This window comes from Apodemus sylvaticus, chromosome 23 (genome assembly GCF_947179515.1).
Source record: "Apodemus sylvaticus chromosome 23, mApoSyl1.1, whole genome shotgun sequence".
In the NCBI taxonomy this organism is placed as follows: Eukaryota; Metazoa; Chordata; class Mammalia; order Rodentia; family Muridae; genus Apodemus; species Apodemus sylvaticus.
The window spans coordinates 54,582,346-54,598,548 of NC_067494.1; the positions used below are offsets into that span (position 1 = coordinate 54,582,346).

The 16,203-nt window shown below is 36.7% G+C and overlaps 1 protein-coding gene across 1 annotated transcript; it reads right to left on the bottom strand.

Annotated features, from left to right (window-relative positions):
• Positions 1 to 1,031: 1,031 nt before the first annotated feature.
• LOC127673774 (vomeronasal type-1 receptor 2-like) lies at positions 1,032 to 1,997 on the bottom strand. The gene has a single exon (XM_052169533.1). It carries the CDS (start codon positions 1,950 to 1,952, stop codon positions 1,032 to 1,034), a length of 921 nt encoding a protein of 306 aa, XP_052025493.1. The 5' UTR covers positions 1,953 to 1,997.
• Positions 1,998 to 16,203: the final 14,206 nt, after the last annotated feature.

Below are 16,203 nucleotides of genomic sequence, written 5' to 3' on the forward strand. Positions count from 1 at the left end.
GTCCCTGACACTGTTATAAATCTGAGTGAATGCTGGAAATTACAAGGATTTTTCTGTTCTTTATGCAACCAGCTCACCCTGTTCTACCCATAATAAAGACCTGAAGATACTTTCTCTTCTACTTAGTAGAGTGTTACATCATTGAGGTGGAAAATTATAGGAGAAAAGCTCTCTTGATTAACATAAACAGAGTAGTGATGAATTGGTTGTTACATAGATAGAAGAGGGCCATAACATGTAAACAAGATACTGTAAATCTCCAATAACAAGTCTTGGGTCAACACCCTTACTCTTGCTTAGTCATGGTTTCATTGAGTCTATATAAGAAGGGCTTATGGAACCTTTGGGGAGTGGGGGGCTAGAAAAGGGGAATTCATTTGAAATGTAATTAAAAAAATATATCAAATAAAAAAATTAATGAACCAAAAAAAAATCACTACTTGACACACACACACACAAAAAAAAGCAGTATCATTTCTACTTTGACACATGGTATAGTGTAGCTATTAAAAAGCTCATGGCAGGTAGGCACTCATACCTCTGGAGCAGCTGCAGGCAAGGTGATATGGAGTACAAGTGTAAGAGTTACTTGAATTATTCAAGTCCTAGAGTATATGTGAGCTGTACAAAGCTTCCTATTATAAAAATTTACCAGCACTTAATTGGTAGTTTTCATTACATAGTCTTGGGACCAAGAAGTAAATTAAGTAGAACATATAGGACATGTACAGAGCATTCAGTATGCTAAGTTATCAGTCCACCTGATAACAAAAGTGGGGAAGATTTGCTAATACCTATTGAGCAGGTTCTCATCAAAGAAGCCTGGACAAAAAGGGTTGTGAAATGTATCAAAGTGTTAAAATCCCCAGATCACCACAATTTTTCTAATCTTGGGTGAATGTTTCACCAGCTGAAGAAACCTAAATAACCATTAAGATTTAACTTATAAAGGCATTTGCCTTTATAATGTCTTCTACAAAGCATAGCTGTATTTTTTTTTGAAATTGTACTCTTCAAAAACACTAAAAGTATTAAAATTTTGTATACTTTTCCCAGAGAAAACAGAATTTGGAGAGAAGTGATGACTGAGTCATAAGTATAAAAGGGCTTGAAGTGGGAAGACATAAAGTTATAATGGTTGTGAAATTCATCAGCCACCAATTTGAACTGTGGAATAGAGCACTGTAAGCATGTGAGATGGCAGAGAGTATATAAAAAGTCAGAAAGGAGGAAACTAGGAGCAGGATGTTCTGGGTGGCTCTGGCTTCAGGGGAGCCTCTATGGAAAGCATGAGTGCTGCGGATGTATTGAACTCGCTGTTTGTGTCTGTACAGAATGACAATCATTGAACTACTGGACCAGGTGATGAGACCAGAAAACAGAATTTCGGGAAACACAACAAAAGTTATATATAAGGAAACTGTGATTTTGTCATATCCTACAATAGTATAGAGTGTGAAATTTGTATCCTGTGTTACATTTTTTCCACTTAATGTTATGGACACATACAAAGGAAAAATAACATTTATGAAGGTGTATAAGACCCAGCAGAGAGAAATGCATAAACTAATATCCTTTGGAGATGTGACTCTAAGATTCTTCCAACAAGAGTTTCTTGGGATGATGATGATGCTCTGGAAGATACTCAAGAGGCAGATGGTGACAATGGACAGGCTCCTGAAAACTCTTAGAACATACATAAAAAATTGATAGCTCCAATCATTAAAGAAAAGTTTCAACCCAAAAGTTGCCATTGTGCTAGACATTCCTTTAGAGAGAATGATCAAGATGTTAACTATGATCAGATGAATAATAATCAAATCCATGGGCTTTGCTTTGTGTTTCTTATAATAAATAACCAAGTAGTAGGAAAGGAGAGAGATGTTTCCTAGAATTCCAACTGTACTCTGTAATAGGATTATTATTCCTATTCCCAAATTCCTGGCATCCATATTGTTACTGAGAAAAACTGACTTCAAAATATGCCTCCAAATACTTCTCAGAGCAAAATGATGATTATTTTTTTATCTTAAATGTTTCTATGCACCTGTTTTCATACATGTACAAGAATCACATTATCTGAAGATTGAAAACCCAAAGTGGTCAGCAGAACAAAATGCTGTCTGTACTACCTCCTACAGTTATTGAAATACTCAATGAATTCCATTGTGAACTGCTGAAGTCTTCAAATGCACATGTTGATGGAGTAAATTCCCATTATGCATTTTATAAATGTCAGTATTAGGGAGAGGGCAAAGTTATCTTGGTAGGAAAAATGACAAGTGAGCTCAAAATGAAAGAATGCTCAATTCTTCAAACCCACCTACATTGCAGAAGCCATCTCTCTTCATCTTCTTCAAGGAAGAAATCTATTGGAAAAGACACTCTCATATTAACATTAAAGCTGAAAGTATTAGACCAGGAAAGAACATGTTTTTTATTCTTTATGATTAAGTTTATTTAGTAGTACTAACCATGAGATGGAAATGATAAATTAGATGTTACATTAAGTGCTAACTCTTGAAATATCACTTTCCCCATACACGTGTAGAAATAGTGACACAGAATTAGGATGAGAAGAGTGGGTTGCAGACACATATTCTGCATAAAGAATTGTCCCTAACAGAATGGAGAGAAAACAAGTAAATGATTCCAACAGAAATTAGTTAGAAAAGAATAATGCTCAAAATAGAATATATAATGGAAGAAAGTACAATGTTTCTATCTAATCCATTATCTGGTATCGCCTAGCATCTGAATAGCAGTAGAAAGGTGAAGCAAGAAGAGGTATATAGCCCCATGGGAAGAACAATGACTTCTGACACTCAGACACCCCAAGATTCCCAGGGACTGAACCATCAACCAAGGGGTACACATAGTTCCAGCCAAAAATGTGGCAGAGGAATGCCTTGTTGGGCATCAGTGGGAGGAGTGGTCTATGGTCAGGTAAAGGCTCAATAGAGGTCCCAACAAAGGGAAACGGTCGGGGGGGAGTAGGGTGGGAGGTGGCAGTGTGTTGGGTAAAGGGGCATATACATGGAGGCCGAGGTTGGGAGGAGGGGTAGGGAATCATTGGGGAGGGGGCTTTTGGGAGGGGGGAAATTGGGAAAGGTTTTACCATTGGCAATGTAAATGAAGAAGATACTCAATAACAAAAAAGAAAGGTGAAGCAAAAACCATATGAAAGAGTAAATTTTGGTACAGATGTCAATGAAACAAGAATCCTGGTTATGGAGTTCTCATTGCTTTATACATGTCTCAAGTTAATTTCCCAAATTAAAAATTGTTAGAAGGTTTATGAGGCTATAGGCATGGGTCCCACCATGTGTACTCCTTGGCTGGTGGTTTAGACCCTGGGAGCTCTGGTTAGTTGATACTCTTATTCTTCCGATGGAGTTACAAACCCCTTCAGCTCCTTCAGTCCATTTTCTAATTTCTCCATTGGGTATCCCATGATCAGTTCAATGGTTTACTGTGAGCATCCACCTCTGTACATGTCAGGCTCTGGCAGAGCCTCTTAGGAGTCAGCTATATCAGGCTACTGTCAGCAAGCACTTCTTGGCATCCACAATAGTGTCTGTATTTGGTGACTATATGGGATGGATCTCCAGGTGGGGCAGTCCCTGAATGGCCTTTCCTTCAGACTCTGCTGCACACTTTGTTTCCGCATTTGCTCCTGTGAGTATTTTGTTACTCCTTCTAAGGAGGACCAAGGCACTCACACTTTGGAATTCCCTCTTCTTGAGCTTCATTTGGTCTGTGAATTGTATCTTGGGTATTCTGAGCTTTTGGGCTAATATCCACATATCAGTGAGTGCATACCATGTGTGTGTTTTTGTGATTGGGTTACCTCACTTAGAATGATATTCTGTGAAGGTTCAATGCCCCAGTGTAGGGAAATGCTAGGGTAGGGAGATCGGAGTGGGTGGGTGGGGGCATGCCCTCATAGAAGCAGAAGGAGAGGAGATGGGATAGGAGGTTTCTGGGAGTAGAAAATGGAAAAGGGGTAACTTTTGAAATGTAAATAAATAAAAATTCAAATAAAAGAAATACACAGAATAGTAAAATGAACTTTGTATCCAGGACCAAGTCCCACCATCAGCCATCAAGAGTCATGTTGTGCTGTCCATTGCTCGCCTTCCCACACTATTTTGAAGCAAATGGAAAAAAAATACTAAAATTCCACCAGTAAATATTTGCCTGTATGTGTATTAAAAGGTACTTTCTGAACACCTTCATAATACTTAAGGTAACTTACCCAACATTTCTTCAGTTTTCTTTATCATAACGTTATAGCAGTTGAGTTTTTGTCTCTCTGCTTGCTCAATAAATATTTAAACCATGCAATTGACTAACACATCTTCACATTTCATTTTATTCATTTTGTACTTATTATTCCTCATTTTTACTTTTTCCTTTTCAACATATGTGATAAGGAAATTGTGTTATATTTGGAGCAAATGTGCAGCTTGGTCTTTATATAGGTTCCCTAACAATTGGAGGGGATGCCTCTGTTTCCTGCCCTTGATTTCCCTTTGCCTAACTAGACTGCATGGTTGAGCCTCAGTGGGAGAGGATAAACTTAGTGAGTATCCCAGGGCTGGGTAGTACCCAAAAGGGGGAGGGATCTATATGGGAGGGACTGGGAGGAGAGGAGGGATGGGGGCAGCAGTCAGAATGTAAATTGAATAAATAAAATTAATTATTTAAAGAAAAAAGAAGGTGTAAGAGGTACATACTTTAATCTTAAAAACCTAGCATTTAAGAAGTAGAGTCCATATGCAATATTCGGAATTTTCATGCAATGAATGACATAAAAGCGAAGAGATTAAAAGCTGTACTTTAGCAGTATAGCAACTGACTGATGTTTATGCAGTTTAATCCAATGTAGCAATGTAAATGAAATGAGAACTATATTCCCAACACTTAACACTCAAATGTACTGAAAACCACCTAGAAAATTTAAGAGATCCTGCTCTGATATCAAATTATGCAACTACAAATATGGAGGCAGTGTTCTGTAATTTCCATGCTTAGAAGAGACAGGAACCTAGTTCTAATTACTTCCACTCCTACTAATAACTCAATAATACTTCATTTTTGACATATTCACCTAAATGATAGAAATACTATTGATGTCTTATTTTTAGTGGTATGGTGAATGTGTGTATGTGTGTATCCTGATCCATAATGCAGGATAGTCTTGAATGTACAACAATCATCTTGCATCAGTCCTGAGGTTGAAAGATGAAGACAATGCTGAGTTTTCTGAGTTATATGTTCATAGTGAGGTGACTATCAATTATGATTAGTGAAGATATAGAGTCAAATTCATGGGCATACTTGTTTTAACACAGGAATGACAAGGTTTTTGAGCCACCTTGAAGACTATGTGTAGCAGTGAAATGCATCTTTTTTTTTAAGAATAATATATAAGGACCTGAACCCTCAATAAGAGTTGAGAAGGAAGACATGATACAAGGAAGAGAAAAAACATGCAAGATTTCATCTTCTCCGTAAGACTCTAGTGTACAATAGAGATAGCTAAACAGTTCAGTTCTTGCCTTAGAAGAATTATGACTTGATTTCAATAAACACATTCTCATAAAATAATCTAAATCTTCTGTAATTAGGCAAGGCTTCTCCTAGCAGTAGTACTAGGGCATCAACCTAACACAAAACATTTTATCATTCAATCTGTCCTGCCTACAAGACATCCTGAGGCAATGGTGGCACAGAACTATACAAGTAGCATACCCATGACTGGTCAAACTAGAGGTCCATACCAGAAGTGGGAACCCATTTCTGACACTGCATGGCTGAACAGAAAAGGGGGGTGGAAGGATTGTAGGATTCAGAAGGTGGAAAACATAAGAGGAATACAGGCAACAGAATCAATTAAACTGCTCAAAGGTACTCACAGAAATTGAAGCCACAGACATGAATGTATGTGGCTGTATGAAACTGTATGAGTCAGAGCTATGTCCTCACATATACATTTGGGGTTTTAGTATAGTAGCTTGTGGGACTTTCAGAAAAGGGAATAGAGAATGTCTCTGACCATTTTGCCTGATATTGTGGACCCTTTTCCTCATACTGTGTTGACACATCCAGCTATAATTTAAGGATTTTTGCACAGTCTTTTTATGTCTTATTAAGCAGTGTTTTCAGAGGATCCCTGAATGACCTTTTTTTTCTTCCAGAGAAGTGAGGGTAGGATATGGAGAAGTGAAGGGACTGGAAATTGTGTGCCAGATGTAATGTATGAGAGAAAACAAAAGTTAAGAAAAGAAACAGAATCACATTTGATTTTAAAACTATTTAGGTCTTATTAAGATAAGACCTAAATAGTTTTTAGATGAATTTAAAAATAAATTAATTAAAGAAAGTTATGTACACTAATATACATAGGTGTATATTTTTAGGTTTTTATTTATAAACTAGATTTTTAGGTTCTTATTTATAAACTACATTTACCTCTATTTGTCAATTTTAAAATTGAACTGAGAAATGGGTTATACTGTTATACTGCTCTGACATTCATGATGCATTATATCATTCAGTCAGTTGTGGAAATGATGCTTGCAGAAGTGAAGTAATGTTCTTAGAAACAAAGACAAAGAAATCTGAAGAACTGGCCACATCACAAAATATAATGAATACAGTGGGGGGGGTGGTGGAAGAAAATTTCCCTTCTGGTTGAAGCATAATATTTTAAAGCCAGTATTTTAAAATAATAATTCTACTAGCATACATTAATTTTTATGAAATTAATTAGAAAATGAGTGCATTTGAAATTGTGAGAATTTATTTTTATTATTTAATAAGGTCATAAACAGTGTGTCAAAAATTTTCATTGAAACATTAAAATCATTTTCTTCAAATTTTCATTTTGTTTTTAAGATTAAAATAGGAACAGCTAATGTAATTACTTTTTAATTCTGAAGAGCTTGTTAGTGTGCAAATGTTTATAATCATTCAAGGATACCAATAGTTTTGTACTTAGTAACTAATATCATTTCTTGTACAAATATAAAAATATAAGTTTATATACAATATATGGACTTTATGTTTTTAAAAAATCTGGAAGTGTGAACCTACAATTATAATTTGAACACTAGGGATCGGGCAGAGTCTGTTAGAATCCTGGAGCAGAATTATAAAAACTTATAATATATTCTGAGAATTTCAGGTGAGTAAGAGGTCATGTCTCAAAAAAAAAAAAAAACCAAGATTAAAAAATGTCTGAGGAACCACAACTGAAATTTCATTATGACTCCACACTCTCACATAAGTCCATACTCACCTGCACATAAAAATCCCCTACACATAGAAAAAGAATTCCCACAAACAGAAGGACTTCTGTTTTAAAGATTTATTTATTAAGGCCCAGGTCAAGTCAAACTATTAGTAATAAATCAAGAATTGTAAATGACATATAAGTGAAAATATATATGCAAATATTATCTGTAAAATATGAAGTCTTATAAACTGCATATTAAAAGAATGCTGTAATCATGGGCTATGTGTGCAACCTAAGTTTAAACTGTGTATAAGGCTCTGTATTTTGAAAACTTCAGTCATGAAAAGTGGAAAACCCATTGACAGATGCCTGAGAACTCAGAATATCACGAAACTAATGGAAATGACAGAAAATGCACTCATGCTAGACCAGAATTCTACCAGATTCACAATGACATTGTCATCTTGACTTTAGCACAATATTCTCAAGTTGAAGATGGAAAACCGTCTCAGTAGCTACCTTACTGATTGTTTGGACAGATAAAGCTCCTGCCCAGTCAGAGATGTAGTGCTGACTATAAATGCTTCTTCTCTGGCAAGTCCTAATCCTGGCTTCTTTGTAGAATTAGATGATTTTCCTAATTCCATATCTAAGTTTTATTTGCAAACACACGGTCATTTTTCAAAATTTTAGATTGCCACACTGCAAAATTACTCTATGTGTGCAATAAATGTAAAACTAAATGAGGGAATTAACATAATCCTAAAACACCTTCAAAATCAGGTACTACTAGATTTTCCATTTTTCAATAGGCAGCCTGAAAGGATTTTGTTACACATTTCCTACATAATATGTTAGTATAAGAGTTAGTATAGGACAGAGACAATCACTTCTCCTTAGTAGTTTGGTCTACAGCCTACAAAGTCTTCCTGATTATTAACTAAGTCCCAAGGGTTCTGTGTCTACCAAGAATCTATTTTTCAGAGTTGGGAATTTACCAGACCTTTCTTCCATGATTTCACTGCTTTCTGACAATGAAAAACAAGAATCTCACCTGAATTTTTTCAATCTGTAGAACTTTCAACTCAGTGTGCAGCTCCTGGCATGATGGCCAGCACTATGGAAGAGGGGTCAGCTCAGTCCTTAGATAACATTTCAAAGATCTTTGACCTGCATTCCCTTCAGAACTGCAATTTTCATATCACCTACAGTTGTGATAATGGTGCTACCTTTGGGAGCCAAAGACATTTCTCAAAATTTCCTGTTGATTATTATCAAAGACACTGATGAGTTTCTTACAAATGTATCCAAAGAGACAATGTGTTTGGAGAGGTTCTTTAATTTCACAATCCCTGATGGTTGACTAGAAGATAGAGAACCATGACTATCAAAGTCTCAGGTGACACAGTTCTGTAAGCAATTTTGGTTGCCACATTGCATGCAGTTAGTCTTCTTTGGGATCCCCTAAACAAAACCATGTGAAGTGCTAACTCTTGGATCTCAGTGCTTTTGGAACCGTTTTAGTGCATGAAGTGGAATGCAGTCAGCCACGAGTTCTGCAATTTCTGCTGAAGTATTAGTAAAGGGGAAAATGTGACATCTCTGTTCTCACTAGAAATCATTGGTCTCATTTGAACTCAATGCAAATTACTGGAAATAATGATATGAAAGTACAGTGAGAGAAAGTAATATTCTAAACTCAGCAATAGCTTTAAGTTCCAACAGAGCACTATCTGAGGATATTTTATACGTATAAACATTTTGCAACAGGACATCAAATATACCCAATAAATTTCACACAACAAATTTCCCTTCTCTTTCTTAAACCACTAAATTGAAACAAGAATAATATAGTCATGTTTTACTACTTCATCACTTAGAATTTAATGAAATAAATAAAAATAAAGGTTAAAATTGATCTTTGTCCACTAAATATATTACTTATAGAGTTTTAAACTAACACATGCATGAAAGAGAAACAGTCTATATCAGACCACTATAATAACTTCATACATGAAAAAGTCTTTGGTTTGCATCTCCCTGTGCTTCTATAATTCTCTAGACTGAAGTAGGAACACAGAAACCTATTATAGTTATTAGAAAAAAAATAATCTTCAGAATGTCCTCAGTAGAAAGTGATGCAATAAAATTGAGGACAATAATTTATGGTTTATCCATAACACATTTTTGCCATGCTAGGCCCCTAGGATACTTGCTGTGGAATATGCTCAACTATTTATCCATAACTAAGCCAAAGGTGTATTAGAGCTGCATGTAGAAATCTATGGACTTATAGTTCCAAAAGTCTATAGCATCTTATTGGTGTGCTGAACCTAGGTCTATTCCTGTATACAACACAACCAAAGAGGGAAAGTGTAAGTCAAGGATTATGAAGGGTATGAGGCTTTACACAAACTCAAGATTTATTAATTCATATAAATTGTGTAGACCCATTTATGTTTCTTGTTTATGGTTGCACACTGACCTTCTACCAGTTTGGATTATCACTGAAGTCAGAAGGAAGAAACAAATTTCTTAGACCCAGTGCAGTAAAAAGAAGGTCTTACTGCTTACAAGTGCTGGGAGTGTTACTGCTCAAGAAAAGCAACAAAATACAGATGCTAATATAGGGATTTTGCTATAGAATGCAAAAAGCAAGATATCAACACAGCAAGTCTGGAGAGATAAAGTATGACTAACATCTATGAAAATGTTTCTTTTACATTTTACAATAGTTTTGGATACCATTTCGTGTTTCATTATTCATTTTAAATAAACATACAATGTTCCTTATAAAATAAAATGAAAAATAGTTTATATATATATATGTATGTTTAACTAAATGTATATATATATATATATATATATATATATATATATATATATATATATATATATACATTTAGTTAAACCTTATAAAATATATTCAGTCTGCTGCCTGGGATGTCAAGGGTCATTTGGGATGCTAGTTCAATTCACTAATTCACCCTCACCCATACTTATGTAATGCTAATTTTTATCCACTAGATATGTCCATGATCCTAACACACAGTGGAATCTAATAGTCTTACACAATTTTCTATAAATAGGGAAGATGTTGACAACATATTTTCAAGATCTTATATGAGTTGACAAGAAACGTCATTGTATGTAAAGAAGACCAGAAATTTTCAGGAAACAATAATGAGAACATTTTACATCCAGAATAGCAGTCCTCTCAGAAAATTTACTTTAAATTGATCTTGAGGCTGAAAGAAAACATTATTTTATCTTTCTTTTACCTATATTATTCCTTCTCCACTCAAGAAAGTCCATCAATGTGCTGGTTTTTGCAACACTGATATAACTTGTCATGAAAAATATAGTTTAAGAAAAATCAGACAAGGATAAATTTTGTTCACAATACATATATGCTTAATATGTGATCCAAAATTATCTATCAAAATGACTTTTAAGTTTTAGATCATGAAAATATTGAGCAATGGACAAAGAAGTCTCTGGAGTTGAAGATGTCCTACTCCCTGACTATTCTTTGAAGAGACAGAAATCTGTTACCATTTTGCTTTTGTACCAGGAAAGACCTGGAAGCAGGAAAATAAAAGTTGTTCAGAGGAAAGTTTAGATGTTGGTGGGAGGAAGGAAAGGGTCACTAGGTACCAGTGAAGGAACTTCCTCATTGTTACTCAATGCTGCAGAATGATCAATCAAAGGAGTCCCAGAGGAGACTTGCTGTGGAGCATGTTCTAGTGAGCATCCCTTCTCTAGTTCTTTGGGATAGGGCAACAAGAGAGGTGTACCTATTCCTATTAGTTTGCTAATTCAGCACTTTAAAAGACACTAATACATGTTAAGAGTCTTAGGCTGGTCAAGATGGCAAGCATTTCTTGGTGTCCACAATAGTTTTGGGGTTTGGTGACTATTTATGGGACGAATCCTCAGACAGGACACTCTCTGGATGGCCTTTTGTTCAGTCGCTGCTCCATGCTTTATCTCCATATTTGCTCCTGTGAGCATTTTATTCCCCTTCTCAGAAGAATTGAAGGACCCATACTTTGGTCTTCCTTCTTGAGCTTCATGTGGACTATGAATAGTATCTTAGGTATTTCAAGATTTTAGGCTAATATCCACTTATAAGTGAATGTGTACCAGCTATGTGCTTTTGTAATTGGGTTACCTCACTCAGAAAGATATTTCCTAGTTCCATCCATTTACCTAAGAATTGCATGAAGTCATTGTTTTTAATAGCTGAGTAGTAAGTACTCCATTGCATAAATGTACCACATTTTCTGAATCCGTATCTCTGTTGAAAGATATTTGGATATTTTCAAGGTTCTGGGTATTATAAATAATGCTGCTATGAACATAGTGGAGCATATGTCCTTGTTATATTTTGGAGCATCTTTTGGGTATATACCCAGGAGTGATATAGCTGGGTCCTTGGTTAGTAATTATGTCTATTTTTCTGAGGAACCACCAGAAGAGCCTCAAACACATAGGTATGGGGAAAATTTCCTGTACAGAACATTAATGGTTTATGCTCCAAGATCATGGGACTTCATAAACTTGTAAAGTTTCTGTAACTAAAGGACACTGTCAATAGGACAAAATGGCAAACAACAGATTAGGAAGAGATCTTTACCAATCCTATGTCTGATAGAAGTCTAATATTTGATATACACAAACAACTCAAGAAGTTAGACTTCAGAGAACCAAATAGCCTTATCAAAAATGGGGAACAGAGCCAAACTAAAAGTTCTCAACATGAATACTGAATGGCTGAGAAGCACCTAAAGGAATGTTCAACATCCTTAGTCATCAGGGAAATGTAACTCAAAACAACCCTGAGATTGTACCTCATACCAGTCAGAATGGCCAAGATCAAAAACTCAGGTTACAGCTAGGATGTGGTGAAAGATGAAAACTCCTCTATGGCTAGTGGGATTGCAAGCAGGTACAACCCTCCCTACTTTCAATTTTTATATTTTTCTTCTCAAAAAAAATTGAAATAATAATTGTAGAACAAGAGAAAATATCCCAAAAACATTTGAAAAAATAACTATATAACAAGAAAAAATAGTTATTCAACAAGAAAATAACTTACAACATGAAAAAAATATGTAAAATATAATATCTTGAAAGATAAGTGACAGGAATTAGAACAGGAAATGCTTAATTTTGAACATATGGTACCTAATGAAATTGGGGATCAAGATAGACAATCCGTTGAACCTACAGTGCTACATGAATGAAACTGAGGAAAGGGAAACTTTCTCCACTAACTTTTTCAGAAACGAGGGCAAAAATGGTGAAAATGCACAAATTAACAACTATCCTGGCATCCTCTCAACATACTGAGAGGACTGAGTTAGCCAGAGCCAGGCTGACTCTATGACAGGTTACAAACTGGCAGTTTGGAAGACTGGGCCTTAGTGCCTGTTTCTCAGAAATGAGAACCCAGACCCAGAAACCTGTGGTCAGCCAACAATAGCCATGGGAAGCCAATCTGAGGACACCTTGCCATTTGGCTTGAATTCAGAATAGGTAGCTGGAATGAGTAAACAACCTTCTGGTAAATCTCCAGGATCTAAGCAATAATATAATAAAATAGGTAACCAATCATGGTAAAGGGGCACATACCACTCCTTGGATTTCTCCAAGTCAATCAAAGCGGGGTCTGTGAGTCCATCAGGGGTCTCCATTCCTAAAGAGGGAGACCCCTACATTCAGGAAAATCAGCTGAATAAATACTCTTCGCCTTTGCATAGCATTTGAGTCTGGGGTATCATTTTTCAGTGTTTCTTAGACCCTAACAATACGAGATTTTAAAGAACCACTTATAACTTATGGAATATACTCACTTGTGTGAGACAAATGCTAAATACCTGGGCTACCCAAAACAGGGTTCTCCTCCTAGACTGGAAAGATTTACCAGCTGCCATACTGGAAGCTTCTTTTAAATTACAATGGCTGACAAGCTGCTGAGAAGGAGCTGCAATTATGGAAAATTGTAACAGGTCTAAAGGTGTTAACATTGTACAAGAACAATTGTTAAACAAACATCATTTTGCTGACTTAAAGACAGCAAATGCAGTTTGATGACTCTTTTATTATCCTATGTACTTTAATAGCTTTAAGAGTCTGACAGTGGGTCAGGAATTTTAACTGAATTGTGTAGTAGGGGGAGATGGGGAACTGGGGGTAACCACTAAAAAGTCCCAAATGCCAGGATAGCAAGAGGCTCCCCAGACCCAAGGGAGATGACATTAGCTGAAATACCCAACAAATGGGAGAGAGAACCCATAGAGACCATTTGGAAAGGTTCAGCAAAGGCCCCAGTTGAGGGAAGGGGTCACTCACCCATCTCAAAAATATTAACCCAGAATTGTTCCTGTCTAAAGAAAATGTAGAGACAAAGAGTGGAGCAGAGACTGAAGGAAAGGCACTCCAAGAACTGCCCCACCTAGGAATCCATCCCATCTGCAGACACCAAACCCAGACACTGTTCCTTATGCCAAGAAGCACTTGTGGACAGAATCCTGGTATGGCTGTCCCCTGAGAGACTCTCCCAGAAACTTACAAATACAGATGTGGATGCTAGTAGACAACCATCAGACTGAGCAGGGGCCCTCTGTCTTAGTCAGGGTTTCAATTCCTGCACAAATATCATCTCCAAGAAGCAAGTTGAGGAGGAAAGGGTTTATTCAGCTTATACTTCCACGCTGCTGTTCATCACTAAAGGAAGTCAGGACTGGAACTCAAGCAGGTCAGGAAGCAGGAGCTGATGCAGAGGCCATGGAGGGATGTTTCTTACTGACTTGTTCCCCCTAGCTTGCTCAACCTGCTCTCTTATAGAACCCAAAAATACCAGCCCAGAGATGGTACCACCCACAAGGGGCCCTCCCCCCACCCCCGGATCAGTAATTGAGAAAATGTCCCACAGCTGGATCTCATGGAGGCACTTCCTGAATTGAAGCTCCTTTCTCTGTGATAACTTCAGCCTGTGTCAAGTTGACACACAAAACTAGCCAGTACATCCCCCAATGGAGGAGTTAGGAGAAGGACTGAAGGAGCTGAAGGGGTTTGCAACCCCATAGGAAGAACAATAGTAACCAACCAGGCTCCCCAAAACTCTCAGGGACTAAACCTCTAACCAAAGGAGTGTACATGGAGGAACCCATGGCTCCAGCTGCTTTTGTAGCATAGGGTTGCCTTGTCTGGCATCAATAGGAGGGGAGGCCCTTTGTTAGGGGAATGCTAGGGTAGTGAGGTGGGAGGAGATGGATGGGTGGGGGAGCCTCATAGGATCAGGGGGTTAGGGGGATGGGATAGGGGTTTGTTGATGGAAAACTGGGAAGGAGAGGAACATTTGAAATATAAATAAATAAAATAATCAATAAGAAATAATCTGGGATAAGACAGAGGGATAAAGGAAAGTGTCTTTGTCATTCACAAAGATAGTGCAAAGCCCCAAAGAGATTTTTACTTTCTTTTTACATGGATAAATGTCCTCTATAAACAAAGCAATATCTAAAACAGATGCCAGACAGGTATTAATTGAAACTCAGCATTTGAAAATGCAAAATCAGGTTGTGAAAAAGTTTCTAGAACTTTTTATTTTATTTTATTTTATTTTACAGGGGATTAAAATGTTTTAATTTTTACCTTCTTAGGGATTGGGTTTGAGACGGACTTGAGAAAAGTACACACACAGATTTCTTCTGTACAGACAAGGTTCCAACAAGAATGGAGAGCTCTCAAAGTACCCTGACCCAAATGCTTTCATGCTTTATAGAATCTTAAATAATGTATGGTGGTAGATAATTGTTTGTTATGTGTTCTTGGATTCAGTTGGCAAGAATTTTATTGAGTATTTTTGCATCGATGTTCATAAGGGAAATTGGTCTGAAGTTCTCTTTCTTTGTTAGATCTTTGTGTGGTTTTTGTATCAGCGTAATTGTGGCTTCGTAGAAGAAATTGGGTAGTGTTCTGTCTGTTTCTATTTTGTGGAATAGTTTGAAGAGTATTGGTGTTAGGTCTTCTTTGAAGGTCTGATAGAATTCTGCACTGAAACCATCTGGTCCTGTGCTTTTTTTTGGTTGGAAGACTTTCTATGACCACTTCTATTTCTTTAGGGGTTATGGGACTATTTAGATGATCTATTTGGTCCTGATTTAGTTTTGGTATTTGTTATCTGTCTAGGAAATTTTCCATTTCCTCCGGATTCTCCAGTTGTGTTGAGTATAGGCTTTTGTGGTAAGATCTGATAATTTTTTGGATTTCCTCAGTTTCTGTTGTAATATCTCCCTTTTCATTTCTAATTTTGTTAATTTGGATACTTTCTTTGTGCCCTATGGTCAATATGGCTAAGTGTTTATTTATCTTGTTGATTTTCTCAAAGAACAAGCCCCTGGTCTCGTTGATTCTTTGTATGGTTCTCTTTGTTTCCACTTGATTGATTTCAGCCCTGAGTTTGAGAATTTCCTGTCTTCTACTCCTGGGTGAAATAGCGTCTTTTTGTTACAGGGCTTTCAGGTGTGTTGTTAAGCTGCTGCTCTCTCCCCTTTCTTTTTGGAAGAGCTATGAGTTATCCTCTTAGCACTGCTTTCATTGTGTCCCAAAGATTTGGGTATGTTGTGCCTTCATTTTCATTAAATTCTAAAAAGTCTCTGATTTCTTTCTTTACTTCTTCTTTGGCGAAGGTGTCCTTGAGTAGAGTATTGTTCAGCCTCCATGTGTATGTGGGCTTTCTGTTGTTTTTGTTGCTATTGAAAACCACTCTTACTCCATACTCCTCTGATAGGAGACATGGGATTTGTTCGATCTTCTTATATTTGTTGAGGTCTGTCTTGTGACCCAATTATATGGTCGATTTTGGAGAAGGTACCATGAGGTGCTGAGAAAAAGGTATATTATTTTACTTTAGGGCGAAATGTTCTATAAATATCAGTCAAATCCAATTG

Coding starts and splice junctions, on each gene's coding strand:
- LOC127673774 (XM_052169533.1), bottom strand. CDS start 1,952: ATGGATGCCAGGAATTTGGGAATAGGAATAATAATCCTATTACAGAGT.